The sequence below is a fragment of the Arachis stenosperma genome, chromosome 2, assembly GCF_014773155.1.
Source record: "Arachis stenosperma cultivar V10309 chromosome 2, arast.V10309.gnm1.PFL2, whole genome shotgun sequence".
In the NCBI taxonomy this organism is placed as follows: Eukaryota; Viridiplantae; Streptophyta; class Magnoliopsida; order Fabales; family Fabaceae; genus Arachis; species Arachis stenosperma.
This window is the reverse complement of record NC_080378.1, coordinates 9,616,301-9,633,818: the sequence shown is the minus strand read 5'-3', so window position 1 is coordinate 9,633,818 and position 17,518 is coordinate 9,616,301. Positions and strand designations below refer to the sequence as shown.

General features: G+C 40.6%; 1 protein-coding gene across 3 annotated transcripts; it reads left to right on the top strand.

The window, feature by feature from the left end:
* The first annotated feature begins 11,757 nt into the window (after nucleotides 1–11,757).
* Nucleotides 11,758–17,025, top strand: LOC130961337 ((+)-neomenthol dehydrogenase-like). Of its 3 annotated transcripts, none has more exons than XM_057887167.1 (6): nucleotides 11,758–11,981; nucleotides 12,427–12,667; nucleotides 13,784–13,858; nucleotides 14,129–14,305; nucleotides 15,421–15,807; nucleotides 16,497–17,025. In XM_057887167.1, the coding sequence occupies exons 1-5, from the start codon at nucleotides 11,962–11,964 to the stop codon at nucleotides 15,796–15,798; spliced, it is 891 nt and encodes a 296-aa protein (XP_057743150.1). In that variant the 5' UTR covers nucleotides 11,758–11,961; the 3' UTR covers nucleotides 15,799–15,807; nucleotides 16,497–17,025. The 3 variants fall into 3 exon arrangements, with proteins under 3 accessions (XP_057743150.1, XP_057743149.1, XP_057743148.1); XM_057887166.1 differs by lacking the exon at nucleotides 16,497–17,025 and adding an exon at nucleotides 15,936–16,134; XM_057887165.1 differs by lacking the exon at nucleotides 16,497–17,025 and having other exon boundaries at nucleotides 15,421–16,134.
* The last annotated feature ends 493 nt before the right edge of the window (nucleotides 17,026–17,518 follow it).

The window sequence follows — 17,518 nt, the reverse complement described above, 5'->3', positions numbered from 1 at the left end:
ATCTACAAACATAAGTCTCGTAATTCAATTGCGAAGATCATGACTAAATTAAATTAATCTTTGTTCTGGTAATCAGTCTTCGTGTGCAACTACTTATTATTAGTATACTAATAAGACTATTATGAATATTAGAAAGTATAGGGAAACAATGATGATGGTAAACAATGACGTTGGGGCTGGTTGGCGATCAAGCGACGGCGTAAAGAACCAGGAGACGATGATGATGGCCGGTGAGGGAGGGAGTGATGCCGATGAAAGGGGCTGGCTGGTGAGGCGGCGACGGCAGAAGGTTTTGGGAACAAGCTAGTGCTTAGTTAAAATTTTTAAATTATTGAAGGGAGATTTTTTTTTTTTAGAGTGTTTTTTTTTTAAATTTTATTGGGTCAAATTTTCAATCTACTCTTTACGTTGTTCAGAAATTTTATTGTCTATCTAGCAGAAATTTTTTTTTTGGTGACTCTACTTAACGGAATTGTTATGAATAAAAGAAATTTGGTGATTTTTAGCCAACCTTTTTATAAACAGAGAGGTAGTTACTCTATAATGTATTCAATTGTCTTTAGTAAATTTTAATTGTGTCACTATAATTAATTAACATTAACCATCTCTTCCTCCTTACTTTTAAAAATTAAATAACTCAACTATAGTAATTTTTTTCAAATTAAAAGAATTTCCAAATAAGTGTCAATTTGTAATTTTTAAATTTTATTTTTTAAATCATCCAATTTATAAATTAGTTTTGACCCCAAAAAAAAATAATAAAAAACAAACGGTAAAAATAATGGTACGGTGTTTATGCATTGCTACTGCATTATCCTGCATGAGGCTAATAAAAATATTTTGAAATTTAATAATGTTATCTGTTCGGTAGACGATTGCCGGACGAGTCGGGTGATCCTTTATGGGGTGATGACACGTCGATCGTGGAAATGCTGGGCTTGGATCTGCCGAGTAGCCGAGCTCTCGTTACGGGAGGAAAGGAGAAAAAAGGGGGGGTGCCACCTGCAAAGACACTCAGACGCTCAAGTCAGTTGGTGTGCAGGTGGGAGATGTGACAGGTGTAAAAGTGACATACCTTGGGGAAAGGGCAGGTCCTTCCCCATTTATACCGTGTCAGAGGTGGGCCCCGCAAGGACAGGCCCATCTTCCTCGAAACTTCCTCACAGCTGCAGTGGAGAGCTGTCAGGGACGCGTGTTCGGGTCACGCGGTAAGCCGCATGTGCCCGACCGCTCGGGTCGGGTACTCATCGGGTTGGTTTGACCCAAGGTAGGTTGGGTCAGGCCGTTACAGTGCCCCCACGCGCCGCTAATCGACCGTTCAGGTCGTTGGAGGCGAGTTATTTCTCCCTTTGTTGTCGCGAATTCGCTCGTCCGTGTGGGGGACGCGCTACTCGTACCCGTTTGCAATTCGGGGCGTTCTTTTGTCGCCTCGTTTCTCGTGAGGGGCATTAAATGCTCATTAAGGGTTGAAAAAACCCACGCGTGCAAAGACTGTTCTGCCCCCAGGCCTTTCGCGCTTCCACTAAAGCGGTTTTAAACAGTTTTACGTTTTGTTCCTCTTCTACTTGTTTTTCTGATCACACTGCCCATTCCTTCTTCCTGCGTTTTCATCACTCAGAAGTTATTTTCATTGCTCCAGTGCGCTTCGCCCTTATCCGAACTTCCTCGATCATCCAGGTAACCATCTTTTTTCCTTCTACTTCAATGGCTGTTTGCATGTCTGTTTATGCTTATTGTGGGCATCTTTCCTGTGCTTGTTCTTCCTTGCTGTGCATGGATGCCTTTTCTTTGCGTTTTCTTTTTACCAACTATGGTGTGTCATGGGGGGTTTGCGCCATTGTTCTGGTCTTGGTTTTGTTGAGTCCCCCTTGTGGTCATGGCACGTGGGGTTTCTTTGGGTTTTCCCTGGCTTCCGACCTCACGGACTAACCGCACGGTGCCCCCACTGTAGGTATGCCTCGTGTTGTTAGCCGAGCTTCTAGCTCCGCCGCGGGTTATGACCCGTATGCGTGGGTGGTTTCCGACCTCAAGAACTCTCCCAATCAGATGGGTGAGGAGGAGCTCACGGAATTTCGCCAGGCCGAGTATCTTTGTGGGGGCACCGACGAGGAGGCGAACTACGACGTATATGTCCCTGCCCCTCACGAGCGGCTTTATGAGATTAATTTTAATGCCCCCCGGGTTCCCGATTGGATCTGGTTTTACAAGGCCATGTTCACTCAGGTAGGGGTTCGCATTCCCCTTTTCCCCTTTCAGATGAACCTCCTGACTCGAATTTCGGTGGCTCCATCTCAATTACATCCGAACAGCTGGGCTTCCGTCCGCTGCTTCGAGATGGTGTGCGAGTACTTAGAGCTGCTGGTCTCTGTCGATGTTTTCCTCTTTTTCTTTAGTCTAACAAACCCTTCGAAGGAGGGGAAACACAAGAAAGGGTTCATGTCTTTTCGGTCCGCCCAAGGCCGGAGGATCTTTGGTTTGTTCGAGGACTCCTACCACGGATTCAAGGACAAGTACTTTAAGGTCCGCCCGGTCAAGGGTCGTCACCCTTTTTGGTTGTCTCTGGAAAAGGAGTGTCTCATCCCGACGTATTGGAGCTTCGGGGCGGGGTCTAATCCTTTTATCAAAGTTGCTTATAAAGGGATGTCGGCTGTGGACCGGCGGGTGGCCGACATATTGTGGGCGGTTCTTGGGAGAAACAATGTGAATCCACACCTCCTTATGGGTAATCGGGAGGCCGCCCGAGATTATATCCGTGAGTTTCTTTTGTCGTGTGGTTGTCTACTTAAATGTTTCACTGTTGCTCCTACTAACTTATTCGTTTCTCAATTTGTTGTTCGTAGTGGGACTTTCTGCCGAAGTGACCGGCATGGATAACCTGTTCCACACCTTCCTTCAGGACGACGAGGGTGAGGAGACTGGAGGACAGCAGGTGACGGTTCCTCCAGAGATGCATCCTCCTGAAGTTGAAGCGTCTGCGAAGGCCGCCACTCCGACTTCCGCAACCCCGATTCCTCCAGAGGTTCCTATTCCCGGACACTCGTCTTCCTCACGTCGTGAGGAGGAGGAAGAGTTGTCCATCATCCCTACTCCCAAGAGGCAGAGGTCACAGTTCAGTCCCGAGGGGGTTTTGACTGTCATGGAAAGGAACTTTGACGCTGGGACGTTCATAGATACCCAGCTGCTTCCGGGCACGGAGGATCATTTCCATGGCGCCGACCTCTCGGGGCAGGCTCGGTGGATGTACCGTACCCTCCTTCGCGGCGCGGCCATAGCCCGAAAGGCTGAATCTGAGCTTTCTGGTATGGCCTCGCTTCGTCGGAAGCTCGAATCTGCTGTTGACGCCAACAACAAGTACAAAACCCAAGTTAAAACGCTTCAAGATCGGTTAATTGAAGCGGGGAATAAGCTTGATGCCGCCGAGAAAAAGGCTGCTTCGGCAGAGGAGAAATTGAAGACTGCCGACGCCTCTGTGTCCCGCTTGACGGAGCAGGAGATGACTCTGAGGAACCAGTTGAGTGCCACGCAAGGTCGGGTGTCCGCTTTGGAGAAAGAGCGGGACGAAGTGGCGGCGACTGCCAAGGCCGCTCGGGAGGAGGCCGAGTTGTTCAAGCGGAAGCACAAGGAGGTCAAGGAGCAGGGCAAGAACGCAATTTTCATGACTGAAGATGCCCTCAAAGCTCAAGTGAAGATTATTTCTCCGGACTTCGACATGTCGGCAATTGGTGTTTTCAAGACCATCAAGGTTGGGAAGGTTGTTGATATGCCGAAGAAATAATGTTTGTACTATTGAACTCTTCTTTTTTGTTGACCCTTGTACTGCGACTTTTGGTGCCCGTTAATGGGTTTATGGGATCGTTTGCCCGTGTGTTTAATTTCTCGTTTTACTTGCTGTCGTTTCGTTTCCGTTTACTCGTGTTTGCCGTTTGTGGCGTTCTTTTTTGTTAAGGTCGTTTATCGCGTTTTTTGATCTGAGGGGCTCCCGGGGTAATCAGCCCCGGGGCCGTGTATCCCCGTTCTCATAGTGGTCGCTCAAAAAGTTAGTAATAACATAGGCAAAAATGGCATATGGAAATCGAGCAAGTTTAATCATTGTAATCAAGGATATTGAAGTACTATTACAAAAATGGCTTAGGAGTAAAACCTTCTTAAGTTATCTGCATTCCATGTCCTCGGGACCTCTTTGCCGCTGAGTCTTTCTAGCTTGTACGCTCCTCTACCGATTACTTCTTTGATTCGGTACAGTCCTTCCCATTTTGTTGCCAGTTTGCCTTCTCCAGGGGCGGATGGGCCGATGTCGTTACGCCTCAAGACGAGGTCGTTTTCTTCGAACTTTCTTTTGAGCACTTTGGCATTGTAACGTAAGGCCATTCTTTGTTTTAGTGCCGCTTCCGCTAGGTGGGCCATTTTCCTGGTTTCCTCTATCAGGTCCTTTTCAACAGTTTCCTCTACCCCCTTCAGGAGTAGTCGTGGGCTCGGCTCCCCGATCTCTACGGGTATCACTGCATCTATCCCGTACGTTAGTCGAAAGGGTGTTTCTTTAGTGGAGGACTGCTCAGTTGTTCGGTAGGACCATAGGACTGAGGCGAGCTCGTCGGCCCAAGCGCCTTTTTTGCTATCCAACCGTTTCTTGAGCCCTAGCAGGATGATTTTATTTGCGGACTCGACCTGCCCGTTTGTCTGTGGATGTTCCACCGAGGAGAATCTCTGCTTTATGCCCAGGCCGGCGAGGAATTCTGTGAATTTCTTGTCGGTGAACTGTGTCCCATTGTCCGAGATGATGACTTCCGGGATACCAAATCGTGTTATGACTTGTCTCCACATGAATTTCCTACAATTGGACGAGGATATACTGGCCAGCGGTTCGGCCTCTATCCATTTCGTGTAGTAGTCGATAGCGACTATAAGGTATTTGACTTGCCCCGGGCCTACGGGAAAGGGTTCTAAGAGGTCGACTCCCCATTGGGAGAACGGTCGGGAGGACGTTAGCAAGCTGAGTTCAGAGGCCGGCGCACGATGGAAGTTGGCGTTTTCTTGACACTTGACGCACTTCCTGACAAATTCCATGGAGTCGGCCATCATTGATGGCCAATAATATCCAGCTCGGATTAGCTTCCTCGCTAGGGCCTTGCCTCCTATGTGGTGGCCGCAACACCCCTCATGGACTTCCCTGAGGACGTAATCCGTCTGGTCAGGGTGCAAGCACTTCAGCAGGGGGTGGTTAAACCCTTTTCTGAACAGCTGACCCTGGATGGTGGCATATCTGGCAGCTTCCCTTCTTAGCTTCTTGGCGTCTTTTTTGTTGTCGGGGAGCTTGCCGTTTTCTAAGAAGTCGGTGATGGGGTCCAGCCAGGAGGGGTTTAGCTTTGAGAGGTGTAGTGTGACCGCCGGCTCTTTCATCTTCCCTTGGATTAGAGATCGGTTGCCCTCTCCTGGTTTGGTGCTAGCCAATTTCGACAAGAGATCTGCCCGTGTGTTCCTTTCTCTCGGAACGTGCTGGATCGTGATTTCTTCGAACTTTCGGCTCAAGTCCCTGACTTTTTCCAAGTATTTCTGCAGCAGGGGGTCCCTAGCTTGATAGCTCCCGTTTACTTGGGAGGTGACGATCTGCGAATCGCTGCATATCTCTAACCTCGTTGCCCCGACTTCTGCTGCTAAGGCCAATCCTCCTATAAGGGCTTCATATTCTGCTTGGTTATTTGAAACGGGGAATTCGAACTTAATTGACTGTTCGTACACGACTCCGGCTGGGCTTTCCAGGATGATCCCGGCGCCCCCGAACGCTTGGTTGGAGGCTCCGTCAACATGGAACTTCCACCGTGTGTTCGTGTCTTCGGCCGGATCCCCCGCTACTTCTACCAAAAAATCCGCCATCGCCTGCGCCTTGATGGCTTGCCGGGGTTCGTATCGTATGTCGTATTGGGAAAGTTCAATGGACCAGGTCATCATTCTTCCCGCCAAGTCGGGTTTTTGGAGCACTTGCCGGATCCCTGGTCCGTTCTTACGACAATCTGGTGGCTTTGGAAGTATTGCTTTAACCTCCGCGAAGAGGTCAGGAGTGCCAGAGCTAGCTTTTCCAGTTTGTTATATCTCAACTCTGCCCCTTGTAGGGCCCTGCTGACAAAGTAGACTGGTTGCTGCCTCCTTCCTTCCTCTAACACCAAAACCGCGGCCAAAGCTTCTCCTGTTATGGCGAGATAAAGGTATAACGGTTCCCCATCCTTTGGCTTCCCGAGGACCGGGGGTGCCGCCAGGATTTCCTTAAAGTGCTGAAAGGCGTCCTCGCATGCGGGTGTCCATTCGAACGCTATTCCTTTCTTCATGAGGTTAAAGAACGGTGAGGCCTTTGTTGCCGATGCTCCGAGAAACCGTGATAATGAGGCCAGCCGTCCTGCCAACCTTTGGACGTCCTTTATACCGCCCGGGCTCTTCATTTGGAGTATCGCTTGGCACTTCTCCGGGTTGGCTTCTACCCCTCTTTGGGTTATCATGAATCTGAGGAATTTCCCCGCTTCCATGGCGAAAGCACACTTGAGGGGGTTCAGCCTCATGCCATGTCGTCGGAGGGACGCAAAGACACTCGCCAGATCGTTTAGGAGATCGTCAGGTCGTGTCGTTTTGGCGAGGATGTCGTCCACGTAGACTTCAACTGTCTTTCCTATGAGGTCGTGGAATATCCTATTCATTAGCCTTTGGTACGTTGCCCCCGCATTTTTCAGGCCGAATGGCATTACCTTGTAGCAGAAGGTTCCTCCCGGCGTTATGAACGCCGTCTTGTCTTCGTCAGGACGGTGCATCGGTATCTGGTTGTAACCGGAGTAGGCGTCCATAAAGCTCAGATACCGGTATCCCGCCGCGGCATCGACGAGTGCGTCTATGTTAGGGAGGGGGAAGCAATCCTTCGGACAAGCTTTGTTGAGGTCAGAGTAGTCTACGCACATTCTCCACTTGCCGTTGTGCTTTTTCACCAGGACTACATTCGAGAGCCATGTCGAGTAGTCTACTTCTCGTATAAAGCCTGCCTCAAGGAGGCTGGCCGTCTGCTTGGCCACCTCCTCTGCCCTCTCCGCCGACATTTTTCTCCTACGTTGGGCTACTGGACGCGCTTCCGCCTTGACGGCTAAATGATGCGACATGACTTTCGGGTCTATGCCTGGCATGTCGGCCGGTGTCCAGGCGAACAAGTCTCTGTTGGCTCTTATCATTTCGACCAAGGGCTCCTTTAGCTCGCGCGGGAGGTTCTTGTTGACGAACGTGAATCTTTCCTCTTTGTCGCCGAACATGAACTTCTCCAGATCTCCTTCTGGTTCCGGTCTGGGTTTGTCGTCTACCCTGGCATCTAGGTCGGCCAGGAACACGTCGGACACCTCCTTGGACTTCTTTCTTAAGGAGAGGCTGGCATTGTCGCAAACGACCGCCGTCTCGAGGTCTCCTCTTATGGACCCTATAGATCCGTCATCGGTAACAAACTTCATGACTAGTAGCTTTGTGTTAATTATGGCCTCGAAGTCGTTGATCGTCTTCCTTCCCAAGATGATGTTATAGGCGGTCGAGTCTCGGAGGATCACGAACTCGGCCATCGCCGATCTTCGACCCTGGGATTGCCCCAATGAGATTGGCAGGGATATTACTCCGTCTGGCTTAATGAAATGATCCCCTAGCCCAATGACCCCGTGTTGGTGAGTCGTCAGATCGGCGTCCTTTAGTCCCAATGCGTCGAATACATTGCGGAACATGATGTTCGAGTCCGCCCCCGTATCAACAAGGATGCGTTTGACGAGGCCGGTTCCCACTCGAGCCGTGATGACCATGGGTGGGTTCTCCGGGGCGTCATTGAACCATTGGTCTTCTGGGCCGAAGGAGACGAGCGGAGGCTTCTTAGAGTTTTGCATCGATGAGGAGGAAATCGACAGTATCTTTGCATCTTTCTTGTGTGCGGATCTGGATCTAGGTGCAGTGTTTTTGGCCGTCACTACGTTTATCACAGTGAGGCCGTGATCTCCGCCTTCTGGCTCTGGTCGCCGCTTTGCCGAACGGGTTTTGCCTTCTTCCTCTTCGTCGCGATAACGTCTCCTTGGCTCCCTGATAAGGTGGGAGAATGCTGCTAGTTTGCCTTCCCTTATCGCTTGTTCTAGTGCATCCTTTAGGTCAAAACAGTCCTGCGTTAGGTGACCGTAACCTTTGTGGTAGTCGCAATAGAGGTTTTTGTTCCCCCCAGTGCGGTCCTTGAGTGGTCGGGCCTTCGGCAGGATTCCTTTCTCTGCTATTTGTTGGTATACTTCTACGATGGAAAGCGTGAGTGGGGTGTAGTTGGTGAATTTCCCGACTTGGGGGAATGTCCTCGGCGTCTTGCTTGGCGCCTCTTCCCTGGTTCGCTCCTTTGGCCTATCCCCGTTCCCGTGCTGCCGGGGTTGATTGTAGCCGGACTGCCGTTTGTTGGCAGCCACAACTCGGCTAACTTCCTCATCATTTATGTACTCTTTGGCTACCGTCTAGATCTCGTGCATCGTCCAAACCGGTTTCGTGGTAAGGTGTTTTCGGAAGTTCTCGTTGAGGAGGCCGTTCGTTAAGCAAAGACTGGCCACCGAATCGGTCAAGCCGTCGATTTCAAGGCATTTGTCGTTGAACCGATCTAGGTACCTCCTGGTCGGCTCTCCTTGTCTCTGGGTTACCCCCAGAAGGTTGATCGGGTGCTTTGCCTTTGCTATTCGTGTTGTAAACTGGGCCAGGAACGCGCGGCTTATGTCCGAGAAGCTGTAGATGGACCCCTGTGGAAGGCCGTTAAACCACCTGATCGCGGGTCCTGCTAAGGTTACCGGGAAGGCGCGGCATCTTACCTCGTCCCCTACCCCCTCCAGATTCATCCTGGCCTCGAAGGCCGTGAGGTGTTCTAGAGGGTCTTGGGTTCCGTCGTACCTCATGTCCGTTGGTTTGTCGAAGTGTTTCGGCAACCGGACTTCGAGGATAGATCGGTGGAATGGGGTGGCGCCCATTATCACGGGTTGTCGTGTCCTCGCGGATCTCCCGTCCCCGTCTTCGCGATCACGCGCGGCTCGGCGAGCTGATCTTCCCCTGGAATAGATGATCGTGTCATTTCGCCTTCTCGGGATGGGTGATTCCTTGCGCGTGCTCTCCGCTTCCGTTCGGGATGCGGAGGTACGCCGCGGGTGGCTCCGGTGGGAGTCTTCCTCTTCTCTTTCGGGGGATGGGGTGTAGCTGGGATCGGTGGTTCGTCCGTCCTGCTCTCGGTCGGCCAACTGTCGTTCTAGGTTCTGCACTCTATGGCGTAGCTCCTGCATTATTATGGCGCTGTCGCCGCCCGTTCCCCCGAAGGGTCGTGTCCTTGTATGCTGTTCTGTGTGTTGTCGGGGGGACCTCCGCCGTCCCCTTAGCGAGGCGACGGAGGCTGTCCCCTCCGCTCCGGCTCCTCGAGCTTGGTCTCCGTGACCCAGCGCGACTTCCATTCGAGCGTTGTCCCCACAGACGGCGCCAATGTTCGGTAGACGATTGCCGGACGAGTCGGGTGATCCTTTATGGGGGTGATGACACGTCGATCGTGGAAATGCTGGGCTTGGATCTGCCGAGTAGTCGAGCTCTCGTTACGGGAGGAAAGGAGAAAAAAGGGGGGGTGCCACCTGCAAAGACACTCAGACGCTCAAGTCAGTTGGTGTGCAGGTGGGAGATGTGACAGGTGTAAAAGTGACATACCTTGGGGGAAGGGCAGGTCCTTCCCCATTTATACCGTGTCAGAGGTGGGCCCCGCAAGGACAGGCCCATCTTCCTCGAAACTTCCTCACAGCTGCAGTGGAGAGCTGTCAGGGACGCGTGTCCGGGTCACGCGGTAAGTCGCATGTGCCCGACCGCTCGGATCGGGTACTCATTGGGTTGGTTTGACCCAAGGTAGGTTAGGCCAGGCCGTTACATTATCTTAATTGATTATGCTTAATATAGTAGAGTTTAAGTTGGATATATGTTGATGTGGTGTTTTATTAGTATAATTTTTATGTTTAGCGGTTTTTTTACTCCCTCATCCCTATATATGAAACTGGTGAGTGACAACTATCTCCAATAAAAAAAAAAAGAACAATATCCAGAATCAATGGATTTACAAGGAGAGCACAACCTTTGTAAATCAGGAGATTACAAGGGATGCAAATGTTTCAATTTCTCTTATCCTATGTTTTTCCTTTTCAGCATATGCTTCCTTATCTTTTTCATTTTGTTTTTTGTATTTGAACTTTTTAACCCTTTTGATTTTTTTCTTTTGTGATAACAATTTGGTAAAATTACGAAATGAGTCTTCTTGAAAATTATTATAATTTGTAAAATAAATTTTACCTTAGTTTAGTGATTTAGTTTTTAAAAGTAAATTTAACATTAATTATAATAACACAATTAAATTTTATCAATAATAATTTAATAATTAAATAAATTATAGGGAGTAGGGTTGGCTAAAATTCACCAAAAAATTATTACTACATATGTTGTGTAGTTGTGTGGAACATCAGATATCAAGTATCATTTATTTTTATTTTTTGTGATGTGAATCAACTTCCTCTGTTTTTGGTAGATGAATGGTGTCCATTTGTTACATTAATTAGCAAGATTATAAACTTTAGAAAGAGTTTCAACTTTCAAGTATATTAGAAATACCATGTTTTAAGTTATTTTAATCGTTGATCTAAATTATAAAAAATATATACTAATGTTTCGATACACTTAAAATTTTTTCTAAACTTTATAGGTTTGAAGAAAAAAAAAAACTGAAAATAAATTGATTCTTGGGTATACTGTTTTAGGTTGCCAACTTTGCTATGGTTAATGCAAATTGAATTATGCACGTGACTGTGACTATGACTATGACTATGACTATGTGGAACCATGCTTAAGCCATGCCGAGTGTCACTCTCCACTTGAACCAATTCACATTATAGTTATTTATTATTAGAGGATGGAGACTAATCTACCACCTGCCATTGTTGAATGCATGAATTTGAACTCTATTGGAATATAATAATAATAATAATAATAATAATAATAATAATAATAATAATAATAATAATGTTGTGCTCCTCATCCCCTTTCAAATGCATGCATGTGCTCTCTGAGCGTGTGTTTTTTTGTTTCTTTCATTTTGCATTAAATTAATGGTTTAATTTGATTTAACACATGGCACCAATGATTATTATTATTTTAAATATTGAAACATTAAAGAAAATAAAATTTTGTCAATCTTACTATAAAAAGTAGTGTTAATATTGATATTATAATTTCATACATCTAAAATTTTAAAAAAGTATTATATTATTAAAATATATCTTTTAAAAAAATAATCAGGATTTTTTTTAATATAAATTATAAAAAATATTTATTTTTTCAAAACTCATTTTTAAACTTTATTTACCAAAATGCACGTGGAATGCGACAAATTTGTTCAAATACCAAAAAAAAGTGTGCATTTCGATAAATAATAATATAGTTCAGAAATGAATTTTAGAAAAATAAATATTTTTTATAATTTATATTGAAAAAAAATCCAAATAACTAAATAAAAAAATACATTTAATAATATATAATATACAAACAAGACAAATATAATTTCTCAACCTGATATTTACCGTTGACAAATCAGCCATCAGTCACAGTCACTCCGTTTTTTTATCGTTTTTTTTATCGGTTAGTGAGTGGTGTCCATTTGTTACATCAAGGAGTAAAATTATTTTGATTTCTTGATAGATATATATTTTAAAACTATATTATTATTTATATAGCATATCCGTGTTATTGTCTTATAAATATATATATATTTTATAATTAAAATTAATAAGTAAAATTATTACAACACATTTCAAAAAATTTGAAATTCTTGCTAAAATATATACATACAGCTGTGCTATATATATAGATAGCTAAGGCAAAGCCTTGTTCTCTCTCTGTTAACTGCTCAAAGTTCATCAAACTAAGATGGAAGATTCTTCACAAAGGTAAAGTTAATCTAGCTTCAAACTTCCAACACCATATATATGCAGTTAATAATATCTTACATTTCCAACTTTCATTATTATTAGGATTTCGCTATGTGTAGACAATGATTTTTGTAAACAATATGAATAATAGATTTTTGAATTGATTCAATAAAGTAAAAAAATACTCTATCTCAAATTACCTCATAAACATTAACATTAGGATAACCATTCGCACACCTAGTGAATTGAACATCCAGCCATTGTTAATTGTATATGAGTAAATCGAATAAAAAAATAACCATTCGATTAAAAATAATCAATATAATCATCTGCATACTTATTGAATTGAACATCCGATATATCCATTATTCACATTATTTAGTATTTTCATTATCTACCTATATTTTTTCTTATTATTATTATTATTATTGGTGTAAGGTAAGTTGAGTTAGTTGATAAGCAGGTATGCAGTAGTGACTGGAGCAAACAAAGGAATTGGATTAGAAATAGTAAGGCAATTGGCTTCAAATGGAGTGAAGGTTGTGTTGACATCCAGAGATGAGAAGAGAGGCCTTCATGCTTTGGAAACCCTTAAAGATCTCTCTGATTTTGTGTTCTTTCACCAGCTTGATGTTGCTGATCCTGCAAGTGTTGCTTCTCTTGCAGATTTCATCAAATCCAAATTTGGCAAACTTGATATTCTGGTAATAACATGGCTACTTTGATTTTAAGTCTTTCTTTTTCTAACTAAAAAAAAAAAAAAAACAGAAAGAAAATAGCACACAGTGCAAAAAAAAAGGGCAATATTTTGTTTTCTAAAATGATATGATTAGAACGGTAGATAAAAAGAGCTAATCGTTGAATCAGTCATTTATATATGTTATGACTACTACTCACTAAATATAAATTTAGGAAGAAATATAAGAATAGAGGTAGCTAGATTAAAATTTTAAAAACGATTAAAAATAATTTTATAATAAAAAATTAAAATAAAATTTTTAAATGAGAGCTAAACGAAAATTTATAATTATTTATATAAAAAAGAATTAAAGTACACACGTGGGAATATAGATGAGAAATGTGATGTGAAACGGATCTTCCTTGCAATAATTTAGGTAGAAGGAATACTCTACTCGATCTTGATAATTATCTTTAAAAGACTACAAAATTTTTGATAAAAAAATATTCAATTTAATTTTTATTTTTTTTAGATTGATTAATTCTTGTAAAAAAAATAATATTGACTATTTTTAACACAAAAATTAATTAATTCTATATAAATAAATCTCAAAGACTAAGTTGCGTATTTTTTTTTCATAAAAAATTTTGTTATCTTTTGAGATAATTATCAAATTTTTTGAGATAATTATCAAAAAGACTGTTTAAGATTTTTTCTCAATAGATGGATATGGCTTGGTGGTCTTCACTACTTTACTAATAATCAACTTTTGTGTGAACCACACGACTTTACTTTTTTTTTTTGGTGACTTAACTGTTTTTTCGGTGACTACTTTACTTTAATTTTAGTAATTAAAATTTATTAAAAATTGAAATATTTGGCTAAAATTTTTGTATTATTATTTTTTATTTTATAAGATATAGATCTAATTGAATAGAGTTGTAACAATCTGATTGGTCACGGCAGCAGCTGTGGATCCCATTCTTGCTGGCAAATCTGAATGATTTTTGCTTTGGATTGTTTTGTTAGGAGTGTTTCGTGAGACTAATAATTGAAAGTTGAAAAAAAAAAAGTTTCTACATTAGGCCAGGTTCAATATCTGTAATAATTGATGGTCTTGATACCTTTCAACATTTTGTAGGTTAACAATGCAGGGGTTAGTGGAGTTGTGATTAAAGACACTGATTTACTCCCTTCATTAATACTGAAAGGCGAGGTAAGCACGCATATCAAATTATGAAGCGTCTCTCATTTTTCTAATGCTAATGTTAAAGAGATAAAAAAAATTATTTTATTTAATATTTATTAATTATTGTTAAAATTAATAAATATTAAATAAAATAATTTTAATTATTTTTAGTTTATTTTTTTGTTTATTAAACATTTTTTTCTAATAAACAAATTAAATAATACAGCTTCAAGTATAATGTTTGATTATGATTATTATTATTATTGAGTTATTATTAATATTATTCTTTATTTGTAGGAATTATCTGACGATGAAATAGAAAAGGCAAGGAGTCAAACATATGAATTAGCACAAGATTGCTTGCAAATAAATTATTATGGTGCTAAAAGAACATCCGAATCTCTTCTTTCCCTTCTCCAGTTATCCGATTCACCAAGAATCGTGAATGTATCATCTTTTTTGGGACAGTTAAAGGTACGTTTATTACCTATTAATTTAAGTTATTAAATATTTTAAATTACTTTTTGTTTGTTTAAATTTTGTATAACTTGTGAGTAAATCAAAATCATTTAGAACAAAAAGGTACTATGAGAGGGTAGCGCACAAAAGCTGATGCCTAATTTTTTTAAAAAACACTATTAATTTTAGAAATTGATTTTGATGCACTATCAGAAGAAAACTGTTTTACATGTACACATCTAATTACACAAAGTAATGGGAATCACTTACATAAAAACGTTTAAAATGTCTTCTTTTAAACATGTTTTTTTAATAATTAAAATTCAACCTATATAATCGATTAAACTCTATTATTTTTGTCAAAACTAGACGAAATAAATCGGTTTGATCAAAAAATCGATAAACCAAATCTTGAACCAATTTAAATTAATATTTTTTAAAAAATGACTATAATACTCCTATTATGAAAAATGACTTAAAATATTTCTATTATATATTTCAAAAATTCTAAATTCTAATTTTTTTCTTCTCTCTATGTCATCATTGAATTAGAATTTAGAATTTTCAAAATTAATATATATAATAAGAATATTTTAGTCATTTTTTATAATAAGAATATTATAGCCATTTTCTATAAAAAAGAATATTAATTTAGATCGATTCAAGATTTGATTTATCGATTTTTCGGTCAAATCAGTTTGTTTGGTCTAATTTTGACAAAAATAATACAGTTTGATCGATTATATAGATTAAATTCTAATTATTAAAAAACGTCTTTAAAAAAAGACATTTTAAGCGTCTTTATGTGAGTGGCTCCCTAACGTCATATTAGTAAAAATAATTACTTTTTACATTGATCATATGAATAGTCATCTAAGAGTACAGCCGTATAAAGTGTATAAAAATTAAACTCTTAATTTTATTATATATAATTCATAAAAAATACATTATTGTTATTTAGATAAATTTAAATCTAAAATTTCTTAGTTAGAATACAAAGTACTTATTGTTTTAACTAATATCATATTCATTATTATTATTATTTAATAAATAAAAGAGTGGTTTCCTTCATATAGTTGTATATGTTATATCATGACCTGATATTATATTTTTCTTTTTTCTGAATTTAGTGTGTATTAAATGAATGGGCTAAAGGGGTGTTCAATGACGCTGATAACCTTACAGAAGAGAAAATAGATATGGTATTGAATGAGTTTCTAGAAGATTTCAAAGAAGGGAGATTAGAAAGTAAAGGATGGCCTAAGGCTATTAGTGCTTACGTTCTCTCCAAAGCTGCTTTGAATGCATATACAAGAATTCTTGCTAAGAAGTTCCCTACATTTTGCATCAATAGTGTGTGTCCTGGTTATGTTAAAACTGATATGACTTCAAATACTGGCTTCATAACTGTGGAAGAAGGTGCTGCTAGTCCCGTGAGGTTGGCACTACTTCCAAATGGTAGTCCTTCTGGCTTCTTTTATGATCGGAGTGAAATCTCTTTCTATTAATTATTCAAGGTATTATGGACTTTTAATTTTATGTCTTTGGATTAATAATATTGATACAAATAAGAAAGAATAGAGGGAATGTAATATTATATATGCATTGGTGTAATAACTTATGCTTGTGTGATATTGTTATGTAGGTATTTTAAGATTTCAACCAACACGAAAATTGCTTCTGGTGATATTTATTGATCATTCATGACATTAGTTACATGATATGTTGTGTATTCTTAATAAAGTAATGGGACAATTAAGAATAATGATGATCGATGATATATGTCGCGTCTTGTAAAAATTAGTAAATAATTTTAATTTCTGATAATATTTTTAATTTGATAAGTGAACGATGAATCTGTTGTAAATTTAAATTTTATTTAAAAAATTATTTATTGATTAATAAATTGTTATATATATAAGATAGAAATCATTAAATTACAGATACTTATTTTTATAAATAAATGAATTGACTATTCGACTAACTTAATTAACTTAGTTAAGTTAAGTGTGGCACTTAATGGTAATGGTGGTAGTGACCATGATTTAGTTTTTGTCATGGAAAATACATAGTTTGAAACAACGAACTTATTATATTATTCATTGTTGATATAATTAAGAGAGAAAAAAATATAGAAAATCAATTAGAATATCAACTAATTACAATGATGTGTATATTTATATCTGATCCGATTCTATATAACTAGGGATGTCAAAATTTTTCGAAGTGCAAAAATTTCTGTGAGGACTGTCTCGAATGGGGACTCGAAGGCGAGAAATTTTTTCTGTGGAGATGGGGATGGGGATTAAAATTCCCCAACAAGACAGGCACGGAGACCCGAGCAAGGATCCCCGCCCCATCCCCGATAATTTTCCGAATTCTTGAGTTTATTTAAATACCCTAAATTTATTTCTAATATAGGGACTTTTTAATAATTTCACCTATTGAAAACCCTAACCCTACCTTATTGAATGTCTTTCATTCTTTCCTACTACTCCACTTAATGCCGTTTCGAAGCCCCAACTCTCTAGAGAAGTTAAAAACTCTCAATCCCCCATAATTGTATCCACAGTCACAGCCATAGCAGCATACCCCCTCACCAGTCGCTACCGACCACTCTTCCTACTTAGTGCTTACCCCCTTATGGACTATGATTTGTTATGTTGTATTTCTGGACTTATAATATTGGATAAGATATGTTTGTAATAATGTTTTATAGTTTGTTTTTTTTTTAATTTTTACTATAATTTTCATATAAATGTTCAACATAAGGAGACGGGAAATGGGATCCGCGAAAAACACGAAAAATGCGAAAAATGGGGATGGGGACAATTATCCCCATGGCGGGATCGGGGCGGGGATGGAAATCAATTCTGGGGGCGGGGACGGGGAGCAAAGAGGCATCTCCCGTCCCGGCCCACCCCATTGACATCCTTATATACAACACAAAGATCTTTCTTTGTTATCACCGGAACCTTTAAACTGGTGTAGAGTTTAGGATTGCATTCCTTAGATTTTGGTAGATGACTGGTGTCTTTAACATAAACGATAGTAAAAAAAACTATAACCTTCAGTTTTTGCCTTTTTAAAATTTCGAACATGAATTAATTCCTTGAATAGTTTAGGCCAGCGTAATTTTCTATTTCATCAGAAGATTAGACGATGCTTAAACAAACATAAATTTTAACTTTTAAAATATATTTATTTATAAAAGACAAAATTAAAGTT

What these genes read in the sequence shown, in the direction of transcription:
- LOC130961337 (XM_057887167.1), top strand. Translation starts at nt 11,962, where the DNA reads ATGGAAGATTCTTCACAAAG. An exon ending in TTGGCAAACTTGATATTCTG is followed by an intron (nt 12,668 to 13,783) that starts GTAATAACATGG and finishes AACATTTTGTAG; the next exon opens with GTTAACAATGCAGGGGTTAG. An exon ending in CATTAATACTGAAAGGCGAG is followed by an intron (nt 13,859 to 14,128) that starts GTAAGCACGCAT and finishes CTTTATTTGTAG; the next exon opens with GAATTATCTGACGATGAAAT.